This window comes from Haemorhous mexicanus, chromosome 17 (assembly GCF_027477595.1).
Source record: "Haemorhous mexicanus isolate bHaeMex1 chromosome 17, bHaeMex1.pri, whole genome shotgun sequence".
Lineage (NCBI taxonomy): Eukaryota > Metazoa > Chordata > Aves > Passeriformes > Fringillidae > Haemorhous > Haemorhous mexicanus.
Window position 1 is genome coordinate 5,392,353 of NC_082357.1, and position 11,803 is coordinate 5,404,155.

An 11,803-nucleotide genomic window follows, 5' to 3' on the forward strand; every position below is an offset into this window, starting at 1 on the left:
AACAATGCCCTTCTTGGGATTGTAGAGGTCAGCTTGAGGTCAGCTTCAACTGGAGCCCTGGAAACTGGAGTGCAACCTCTCCTGCTGGACTGAGGAACCTTTACTTTTCTGTCTGATCAAACACTTCCACAAAAAAACTGAGCTATATAAAAACAATCTCATGAAACCTGTTGTAAGCAGGCTCTGGTACAGGGCAGAGTCCAAGCTGGGACTGCTGTTCTCAGTTCCTTGAGTGAGTGTGATATTCCTATCCAGTTTTCTGTGCCACAGAGGGTGGCTGGAGCAGTGCTGGCTGTTTTCTCACGTGGCTGTTCCCTGTGCTTGGTTGTTCCCCTCCAGAGGTGCCCTGGTGAGCTCTGTAGCTGTTGAACTGTTGGAAGAGAGAGGATGTTACAACTGGTTCAGATCACAAGAACTACAAGACCAGTGGCTGGATGGACCTGTAACTCTCCTGAGGAGTTGGTTTGGGATTGTGCTGGGATGGTGAAGGAGAACTTCTCTTGTTCTTTCTTCCGGAAATTTCCACTCCTTTATGGCCTGTGTAGTTCTAGTTTTTTCCTTCATCTTTGGAGAATCCAAAGTGTGCATGTGGGAGTGCTGAAACACAGACAATCCCATGTGGAAGAGCTTCTGATCTTGCAGCATAAGCACTCTGTAAATAGCAATCTCACTTTTCACAATGTTATGCAATAGTGATGTTCATTTCCCAAACATCTCTAGCTAGCCTGGCCTTTTGCCATTCCCTTTCAAGATCTGTTAGTAACAGATTCTACTTGTAACACATAAAGAGGACTCAGAGGAAATCACAGTCCTCCTACTTTTGGCTGTCAGGGCCTCCATGCTCTAAATATTCTTTCTGGAAGGTGGTTTGGTTGACACTGTGGAGGAGAAGCCTAGGGCATGCAAGGGAGGTTTCCTGTCTGCACTGCACAAGGCAGCAGTGGTGTGGCACATGGCATGTGCCTCCCTGAGCACTGCAGAGCTTCCCCTCTACAGCCCTTCACAGCAAGACACTTGTGTTTGAGAGCTCTGCTTAATGCCAGCATGGGCTTTCATTCCTCTTCTTTTCCTTTTCCTTGGAATTGTTCCTTCTCTTCATTACACCCTTGTCCTTTCAGTGCCTCCACTGGAGTTTCTCCCAGCTAACATCCAGTTGTACACTCAGGAACTGTGCTAATGGGAGTGTTATTTTTGGTCAACACATGAGAGATTCAAGCTCTTTCCAGCCCTGCCTTGATTGCAGCTCTGTTATCAGAGATCAGCGCTCAGCACAGACCTGCCAGCAGTGGTGCTTTGTGACTACCAGCATCCCCAAATTAGCAGGGTGCACTTATATTAATTATGTTGCTATGGCAATGTGGCACTTTATTAAAATTGCTGACTGGGACCCCTGGAGAGCAAGGGGGGCAGTGTGGGGAAGCAGAGTTGGGAAATAATCTTTTCTGCCTCCTAGCAAGTGATGACATCCTGTTGGATGAAAAGGAAGGATGTGATAATTTGCTGGTGTTATTCAAGTGTTCAGAAAGATGATGTGTGATGAGAACTTTGAGAAGTCTGCAAGAAAAATAGAATTTAACTTATTATGCCCACCTTCTTTAAATGGGATGGGTAGAAAATTCTGTGCAAATTGTTCAGCCCCTGTGCTCTCTAAATGAGGTTCATTAACCTGTGCTTGTGTTTTGACTTTTGCCATGATAAAAAAGAGACTGCTTTGTTTGCCAGGGAAAAAAGGGTGCTGTTCTTGGTCATGTCAGCTAAATGTAATTTAAGAGCTTTGGTAATGCTTCTTTAGAGAAGGACACTTGGTCAGAGCCCATTAGCTCTACACACTTGTAACATGAGAGCTGAGGCTATGTCATTTGCTCCTGTTCTTAAGATAATATAACACAAAATCCCCTTTTCTAAGGCAGTTTATTCAGATGTCAACAGAAAATTAAGGGATTACCTCTTACTACAAAGTCAATGCTGTTAGTTAGGGACCAGCCACCAGGGATTCTCAGTTCTAGAAAATACCTTGCTTGGTCATAGTGACAATCTCAGTTTTTACCTGTCCCATCTCTGCTGTCTTTTTGGGAGGCAAAAATCCAGACCTGGCCTGCAAATGTCTAAAACTCCCAAATATCCAGTTGCAGTAGCCTGAATTAAATTGTATCTTGCATCTTCAGGGTTTCTATTGCAGGGTAATATTAAATTAAATATCCTGTTTGATATTAAAAAGTCCAACAGGAAAAATTTGGGCTGAGTTGCAAAGCTCATTGAGTACCTTCAAGATAGAAATGCCAGCTGAGCAGGGCCTGCTGCAGTTTCCTAGGGGATGAAGCACTACAGTGAGTGACCTGATTATTTGCATTTTCTTGCATCATTAGGAGACTGTGGTGCTGATGCTAGGGCTGGGGGGAAGCAAGGGAGACAGAGCATGGCCTGAAATCCTCCTCCAGGCTAAACAAAGCAAGTATTGATGCAGCCATCCATCACCCTGTCCAAGTGCCTGGAAAAGCCTTTACAGGAGAGCAGCCACGTCCTAGAGCTGTGCTGTGAGCAGGGCCACAGGCACTGGAGAGCAGGAGGCAGCACCCGTGTCCTGCTGTTCTCCAGGGCCTGCAGAGCAAAGCCTTGCAGGGGGTGTGGAGAGAGGGGTGCCAGAAAGCCATGAGTGCCCAGGTAGGGGTGCCCAGGCTGCCTTTGGCAGGGCTCTGACCTCCTCTGTGCCTTTGGAGAGTGGCCTGAGCTCCTGTTTGGCCTGCAGAGCAAGGGCAGTGGTGAGGCTGGAAGGGAGGAAATGGGCTGTGAAAGGGAGCAGGGCTGGGGCCATACCCTGTGCTCAGAAAACTGCTGAAGTCGTTCTCAGCTACTCCAAACTGCTGGGCTTCTTTGCCTTTGTCACAGCAAGGCTTTGGACCTGTCCCTGAGGACCAAGGGAGCATTGGGCTGCAGAAGTCTTGGGCCATATGGCAGTGAGAGTTTGTGTCTGTGCTGTTCAGATGCCCTTAGCCAGGAGAGCTCCTTGTGTGTCAGTGCTGTGGCTGGCACAGCCCCGGTGTGCCCCCAATGTCCCCTGGCTATGCCAACAGAGTCACCTTTTGATCTTTTATATGCAGTAGCTTTCCCCCCTCAGTGGAGCAGTTGCCATGCAGTCTCCAATTTACAAGAATGTTAAACAGAATGACACAAAAATGCTGTTGCTGTAACAAAACCTATTAATAGCTTTGCAGAGAGGCACTGACGCATCTGAATTAAAGCTGGGGAGAATAATCATCTTTGCACACTACGTTTTCCCAAGATGAGCAGTGACTTTAAGTACTCAAAGATGCTTTCAAAGGGTGGTGATTTTCCAAATAGTTTCTTGAAATTCTTGCTTGAGACATCCCAGCTTGGGCTGACACAAGCTGAGGCAAATGTCTCGAGTCACTGTTGGAAATTTCTGCTGAGTGGCTGTGCCCGGAGCACTGCTGAGCAGTATCACAGGATACCTTCTGTTTTCCTTGATAAATGTTTGGTTTATTTAACAACTATTACTTCCAAACACAAAACATTTTCAGTACAATGCTGGAACAGAGCTCTGGCAGTGAGAGGTGGGTATGGATGGAAGTGGTGCTGCCAGGGTTTCTCGTGGCAGTGCTGCACCCCAGGGATTTCCATGTGTTTGACTGCTGGCCTGGCTGCCCAGGCATCTCCTTCCCTGCACCTCTGCCAAACTGGGGTGCAGTTTATTGGTTTAGCACCTGGCAGCATGGCCCTGGCACAGCAGGATGTGGTGAGTGGTACCTTCAGACCCTGCTGCTCCAAGTGCCCTGGGCCAAAGCTGGTGTTGCCTGACTTGCCATGCTGAGCCTGGATCTGAGCTGCAGCTGGTGACAAGGAGAGCTAAGGATCTTCATTTTGGGCCATCCAAAGTTTAAAAATGCCTGCCACAGATATTAAAAAAGTTAGGCCCTCTTCTTTCAGGTCCCAGTGTGATTCCCCAGGTTAAAAGTATTAAGATCAGTTTGTTGATACCGTGCTGGGTAGAGGCTTGCAGATGCTCCATGACAAAAATGTAATTGCCAAGAATGTTGGTTTAGTTCAATATGTAACCAGAGCAAGCTCATAGTCTGCTGGTCACCTTGGTAGAGTTTTGGTATCTGTATTTCCTTTTTTTGCAAATGTAAAATCCCCATATTATCCCATAATCCCCTTAGTGGAATATGTACATATTTGGAACACATGCTTACCAGAACTGACTTACCACACTTCATATGAAGTTTGCCTAAACTCTGTGTTTTAAAACAGTTGTTTCAGAAAGGGAAACAGAGCCTGTTATTGGTAAAGCACAGGAGATTTTTGCCTTTTGTTTTCATTAAGGTGTCAAGTTTATTATGATTCCCTACACGTGGATAAAAACCAGCAAGATCAGAAGGAAAACTGGTACGGATTGTGCCTCAGGTTTCAGAGCTGCACTGCAGGATGCTGGTCTATGTGAGACAAGGCCATTTACCTTTCTCAGACAAATCTTTCCCAAAGAGAGTTCTTTGGCTAGTGAAAAACATCATACTGGATTTTTCCTGTGGACTCCATCAGGCTTTTTGGTTATTACTGGTAGTTGAGCATCTCTGTGTAGGAGTGGGAAAAGGTTTTATGGCAAAAGGTTGCACAGGGCATATTATTTATGGCAAAAGGTTGCACAGGGCATAATGGACAGACTCAGCAAAAGAGATGGAAAGAGATGTGCTCTCAATCCTCCTGTGCTTTGCCTCTGTTTCTCTAGGGTTGCCTTGTGATTTCCCTTGGGATATTTTTTGTTTGTTGGTTTTGGTTTTGGGGTTTTTTTTTGTTTGTTTGGTTTTTTTAGGCCACCTCACTGGTATTTGTTTTATTTTAAGACTGGTCAAAGATGAGATACATAGTTCACCTCAGACAGCTCAATGTAATTGGTCTTATCTGTCAAGTGTTTTCAGTCAGGCAAGGTATGAATGTATCTTCTAAAAGGAGAGCACAGAAAATATGGTCTGTACTCAGGTTTTCATTATTTCTTACAGGACACAGGTATATCAGTCAAGCTGCAGCTAAAATTGACGTGGATTTTGATTATGATGGACCTCTGATGAAGACAGAAGTTCCTGGACCACGATCTAGAGTAAGTTTCCAAAGCATAGTAGCTTGATTTTTTTTTTTTGTCTTTAGCTGTGTCTAACTTGCTAGAAAACAGATTCATTTCAAACCTTAAATCTGATATGAATAAATATAATTCCATAAGTCTACACCCCTTTTTATCAGGAGGTTGAGAATTAAAAGCTCATGAATAAAATGCCCCTCTCTGAGAGGCAGATCTGAATCTCAACTGCCAAGTTCCCATATGATAATTATCATTTCCATAGAATAATTCAAAGCAAAAGAGCATCATTTTAATACAATGTCTGATCAGGCTTGGTCACTTGTGCTCCTGCTGAAATAGAAACTTTTCATTATGTGAAATAATTCTTAGGTTTTGAAATGAAGCAAGAGTTTGAATTTGCTGGGTGTTGTTTTACTCTGGCAGAGTCAGCATTTGTGCGTGTGGTGGGTTTTGGTTTTTGTGAGGTTTTTTGTAGTTTTTAATAAAAAGGAGCTGTCTTTCTAGAACCAATGTACCAGTATCCCTTCTGTGTGACTCTGGCTTCTCTTATTTTCTGATTTCTCTCTTGTTTTCTCAGTTCAGTTGGTCAATATAGAAGAGGCAGCTTTCCCTTTTTGGAGATTTACAGTTAAACTGTGTTTGCAGCCCGTTTAGCTCTGCATGCCACAGGTCATAGTTTTGACTGTAATATTTGCAAGATGCACCATGAAAGTTCCTGTGGCAGGTAGAGTTGCCTGGTAAGCACACAGGACTACAAAGTTTGCATATGATTTATGGGATCATAAAAAAGAAATAAACATTCTCCATCAGTGTTTGCTAATTACACACATGAGACTGTGACATTTGTTTTTGTGCAGGAATTAATGAAGAAGCTGAATGGCATTCAGGTAATTTGTCAAGTTTTCTGTGTTTTGGGGGGTGTTAACACTTTGTTTTCAGAACCTTTTTTAAAATCCTGGTTTGTATGTTTGTGCCACAAAGAAAGGTGAAACACTGACTCCAGGTTTCCACACTGAGTACATTATGTGTGGTTTATACATGCATTTGAATAAAATCTTTTGTGGTATATTTTGAATACTGCAGGATCATTTTGCTAGGGATTTGGGACTGCTAGGGATCAGGGATATTTTTTTCAGCATATGTGTTTAAACTATGTGTGTCTAAAGAAAAACTTCAGACTTGTTACAGAGTGGCCAATGAAAACAAGGTATATTATGGCTTGAGTTTAAAAATATGTCAGCCTGAGTACATATTGCCTTCATAAGATGAGCAATTTCTCCAAGTCTGTGCTTCATTTCTGTAGAAAAAGTAAAGACTTGCCCTTTTAACAGTCATTATAAAAATAGCTGTACAGTTACTCCAATGCAGTGAATATAATGTGTCTTTTTATCCTAGCATTAGATATTTTTATCAGATTTGGCTGTATAACCATTAGTTGCACCTTCCTACATACTACTACTTTTGAAAGCACTAATTGTTTTTTTTTTCCTGAAGAATGCAGAAGCTGTGCACTTCTTTTGCAATTATGAAGAGAGCCGAGGGAATTACCTCGTAGATGTAGATGGCAATCGTATGTTGGATCTCTACTCTCAGATTTCTTCCATCCCAATAGGTAGGAGGCAGTTGTACCAAAATGTTTTGTTTTGTCCTCAACCTTTTTTGTTTTGTCCTGTAATTTTCTTAGCTCAGGCACTACCAGGGAAGTTGGTTGATTAATTTTAAAAAACAGAAGTGACATAATGAACACCTTGTTGTGATCAGGGACAGCTCACTGCTGTGTAGTGGTGGGTTTGGATAGCTGGAGGAACTACAAATTCTATTCCTAAAGCTCTCTCAAAGTGCATAGTGGTGCCAGGAAGAGCTGTAGTATTAATCTCTATTTGAAAATGCAAGTTCCACAATTCAGGTTGTCTTTGTTGGCTTGGATCTATGACTTTGTGACTCTGTAACAGTATGTTACTGTTTTAAACATTAACAAGCATAATGTGGACATTTTAACATGAAATTATATGCTTTAGTTAACATTTCTATCTCAATAAGTGGGGGGAAAAAGAGTGGGCCATGTGGACTGCAGCAGGATGAAACAAGCCCAGTGCTGAGCTGTGGTGCTGACTGAAAGCAAAGGTGGCAGCTCATTTATCTGGGGAGCAGGCACAGGGCCTGGCAAGTGCCTGGCAGAGTCAGCTGATTGCTTTGTGAAGCCTTGCAAGCAGAAGCAAGGCAGAAATGTGAGCCCCAACTGCAAGGCATGCAGGTTTCTGTAGGAGTTCACTTCAGTCCAGTTTGTTTGCTCTTCATCCATGGTTCCTCTCAGCTGCTTAAAAATACACTCCTGCAGCAGCAAAAAGAGCAGAAGTGCTGGGGTAATTTAAAAGGTAGATCTTGTGCTATGTATAGAAACTGTGATGACTCAAAATCATCCCTACCGGCCTCCTTTCCTGGGAAACAGAATTGGATGATGTTCAGGTTGTTACCAAACTTCTGGCATCTAAGACCTTGTGACTGTGATGGGTGTTCACTTACCCCAGCCTTCTTTGCAGGCAGTGTTCTTGCTGTCCTGTAGCACTCAGTCAGTGAAATCATTCCAGACCCCTGCAATGGCTGTAGTTTGTTTCCCCCAACACAAGTTCTCACTGCTTTTATCTTTCAGGCTGCACTGAGATAATTCGGCCTCTGCTCATGAGGAAATAGGGGCGAGGCACAGGAGCATAATGCTTGGATGCCAATGAGCTTGGATTTTAGGAAAGGAGATGCATTTACATGGCTTCCCATTCTTCACACAAGAAATTTATTTGGAGAAACAAATCTCACTCATGTAGTCAAATGTATACTCCAAAGTATGAAAGTCAGTGCGTACTCCAAAAGCATCAAAGTGTACAGAAAGTGCACTGGGGCTTTCTGACCTTCTGAAGCTGGATGGTGCAAGCACACCTCTTTTAATACAGTTTTGGGTATAAAATATTGAAGTATTAAGGAGGAGAGAGTTTCTTAATGGGCAGAAGTGGGTAGGGACTCTGCAGTTTACTTTCTGTGGTTGGTTGAGACTGGTGACATAGGACAAGACTCCAGTGCTGTGACTGACCTCTTAAGCCATGTAGGCCCTCCTTCTCATGAGGCAATGCCCTCCCAAGGACAAGCTGGGTTTTATCCTCAGGAACACATTCCTCAGTCCCAAAGGAGCTGCAGTGCAGTGCTTCTTTCACTTTCTCAGATAATGGCTCTGGGATGTGCAGCAACAAAGAGTAAATGGAAATTTCATACTTATAGGCTGACCTCAGCCTAACACACAAATTAATTTATATGTTTCAGTTGTGCTGAATGACAAGATTATCTGAAGCTGCCCAGGTTACTAATAATGTCCCTCTTGGTGACAGAGGTAGGGCCTGGATTGGGAGAGCAAAACAAGATCACAAGGTGCTTGTTAGTCATCTGTGCTTATCTCTCTGCAAGTAAATCCAATAAAACCTTTCATGAATCTGTCAGGACTCCCCAAGATTTAATAATGATCTGTTACACTAGAATATATTTATCAGCAGAGGTTGAGAAGTAATAAGTGCCTGTATGGAGAGATAAGAAATAAAGTATAAAAAATCTCTAGGCAAAGATGCTCTAGGCTGTCTCTTGCTGAAAAACAAAAATTGAAATAGTTTTTACCACACTTTTATGGGCAGTTGTAGGACAGCTGTCCTTTCATCCTGCATCTATTCTGTCTAATAGAGTTAAAAACCCCATGGATCCAAATGTAAGAAGGATGTTATTGACATATTTGCCAGCAAACATCCTGGAATAGCAAATGAAACAATGTGTTTTCCAGCGCTGGGAAGGTATGTTTTGTTTGGGGAGATGCAGAGAGGTGTAGTTTGATATTATTGACAGCAGCCTGCTGCTCCAGTTCAAAGGATTCTTTGGGCTTTCTCCATCTCATTATTTCAGCAGGCTCTAGTTGTTTTTCCTTTTGCAGACAGGCACATTGATGAGCCTGGAGGACATGTACGTTCCTGTCACTCTGATCCAGACACCCAGCAAGAGTGATGGGGCAGGTGCCCTTCCTTAGAGCCAGCTCTGGGAGCACATTTGTAACACTGCAAAGCCCTGTGCTGGTCATGGCACTGCAAGGAGTTAGTGCCTGTGTGCCATGCCAGCCTGGAGCTGTTTGACTCGTCTACCACAGTTACAGAAAGGTTATTCAAGCATTTACTTCTTCCTGCCTGTGAACCCACATGCCAGCTCAGCTCCTGTCACACAGCCCCTGCCACAGCAGCTGGGCTTTCAGGGTCCTCTCCTCCTTCCCTGGGGCCCCTCTGAGGAGGCACAAGGATGAGGGAGTGTTAGGAGAAGACCAGACCCCTTGGCCTGAAGTGAAGAGAACGGGAGAGAGATCCTGTGTGGGTGCAGAAGGGTAAAGCAGGTGTGGCAGAGGTTTGTGTTATGTAGAGAATGGTATCTCTGAAACAGTGGCATCCATCTATGGGATCACCAGCCACAGTTCTTACAGGCAACACCAGAGCTGATCCTGGAGTTTCCTGAGCAATAGTAGCTGTGCTTTGGAGATTTCAGAAACACTTGATTTACTCTCAGAGGGGCTCTCAGTGGCAGCCACAGGTGCAGTTCTCAAGGACTCAGCTCTCTATGTGTCATTCCTCTAGCTGAACAGCTCTTCCCATGACAGCAGATGCCATGCAGATTTAGTTGTTCTGTGTCCCAAATAGCCAGTATTATTATCTTCATAATAAATTTTAACAGATTTATCAGCATGACATGCTGCTAAAACAATATGGATATTCTTTGTTTTCAGCTAATATATTCAAAACTGAATTTATAATTGTTTTGTTAACACAGTCTCCTAATGCTCCATTGCTCAAACAGGATAATCAGGGCTGTTGTCATTCCAGGGAAATGGGGATTCAGAAGCACAATAAGCTTTTGGAACAAAATCACCATTGTCTGACTTCTTGAGCAGTAGGGAAGATGAGGTTTCCAACTGTTTCTACAAGGAGATTTAAAAGATTATGTTAATCTCTGGCATTGGTATTTCATACATTAGAGATCAGGCTTAAAACGAAATTTCTGGCCTCCTTCAAAGATTATTTTTCTTAACAGCAGATAAATTGGTTTTGCCTGTAAGCAAGCAAGTTATCCTTTAGACTATCAATGGGTATAAATTAAGCACTGAAGCTTAGTTTCTTAGTAAGAAGGATAAACTGTTGCATCTTTTTTCAAGTAAAATTTTGTCACAGTAAGGAAATGAGTGTGTCACAGCTCCCAACAGCAGTGCTGTGCTGGGCCCTGCCCCCAGACAGGCTGTTGAGGGACAAAGAGCCCAGAGGTTTGTCCTACTTCAAAAGAAGTCCCATTATCAGTAGTTAAAAATATACAAGTTACACATAAACAGTCAAGCATGAAGTTATGGTTATTCTCTAGGTTATGCTTTGCATTACTTCATTGAAACCAGATAAAAAGAACTGCTTTCTTTCTTTGTTCTTTTTAATTAGGTTACAGCCATCCCTCTCTGATAAAGCTTTTACAGCAGCCCCAGAACCTGGTAAGTGAATTCGAACATGAGGGACGTGAAGGAGTTCTCTCTCTCCTTGTTGTGGGCTTTCTCTTTTTTCCTTAGACTGATAGTGAATGCTAATGATTCCATTTAATGTATGATAGGATCTGCTTGCTTTACTTCTCACTAGATGAAAAGAGCTTTGTGGTGTTTTCTTACACCAAAACCTCTGGGAAGTTTTACAAAAAGTAAATATTTGGGTGATGCAAGCACTTGATATATTTGCAGCCACATTTAAATCCTAGTTCAAACTTAGCATCTCAAATTAATAATTTTAACCATGTTTTCTGAAGAGTTTTTGAGCAAGAGGTTTTGAGCAAGCCCAAAACCTTGAGAGAGAATATAATATCTTGGGCATGGTGTCCAACATCTGGAATGCTGTGGGAAGCTAATGGGTTTTTTTGAAGTTGGGGATAGTGACTGATTCCCATCTCCTAAGTGCCCTCCAGCAGGGCAAAGAAATGCAGACATTTGAGTTCCCTGAGCTGATTTCCTTTATGGAGTACTCATGTCTTCAGGTGAGAAGTTTTGCCTTTCCCAGGACTAAAATACCTCAAGTTAAAAACAAACAAACAAAACCCCAAACAAATAAAAACAAATAAATAAAAACCAAACAAACAAAAAAGCAAAAACAAAAACCACAAACAAACAAACAAAAAACCCAGGACTAGAAATGCTAGAGTTATTCAAAGGCAGATCTGGATATTTTGGAAGGTCTAATATTTATAATATTATTAACTCTTTATTAACTTTATTAACTCTTTATTAACTTAATCATCTTTATTAACTCATACAGATGATTTCTGAGAATAATATCTTCACTATAATGCAACAGTAGGCAAAGCCAGATTTAAAAAATGAACAAACAAAAATCCCCAAACCAATTTAAAAAATCAAGAAGCCCATTTGCTGGTGGCAGTTGCCGATTTCCCCACTGTGGAAGGGCAGGTGGCACTCCTGGAAGCCTGCAGTGAAGGAATTCCTCCAAAGTCCCACACGAGAGGCACAGCTTTGATTAGTGTTAGCAAAGGGGTTGGTGTTTTCCTGGAAGGAGTTTTCATTTGGTTTGTCTGTAATGCTCCACATGCCCTCTCTACAGCCAGCTATAAACACAGAATGTGCAGCTGTTTATTTGAGCCCACAGCAGCTTGATGTCA

The 11,803-nt window shown here is 42.7% G+C and overlaps 1 protein-coding gene across 2 annotated transcripts in view; it reads left to right on the top strand.

Moving 5' to 3' along the window:
- ABAT (4-aminobutyrate aminotransferase) overlaps positions 1–11,803 on the top strand; it is a 48,738-nt gene that overhangs the window by 25,165 nt on the left and 11,770 nt on the right. For both annotated transcript variants that reach the window (XM_059861531.1, XM_059861530.1), the window contains exons 3-6: positions 5,016–5,113; positions 5,950–5,979; positions 6,587–6,704; positions 10,585–10,634. In XM_059861531.1, coding sequence (XP_059717514.1) covers positions 5,016–5,113; positions 5,950–5,979; positions 6,587–6,704; positions 10,585–10,634 — 296 coding nt within the window. The remainder of the gene's footprint in view (positions 1–5,015; positions 5,114–5,949; positions 5,980–6,586; positions 6,705–10,584; positions 10,635–11,803) is intronic.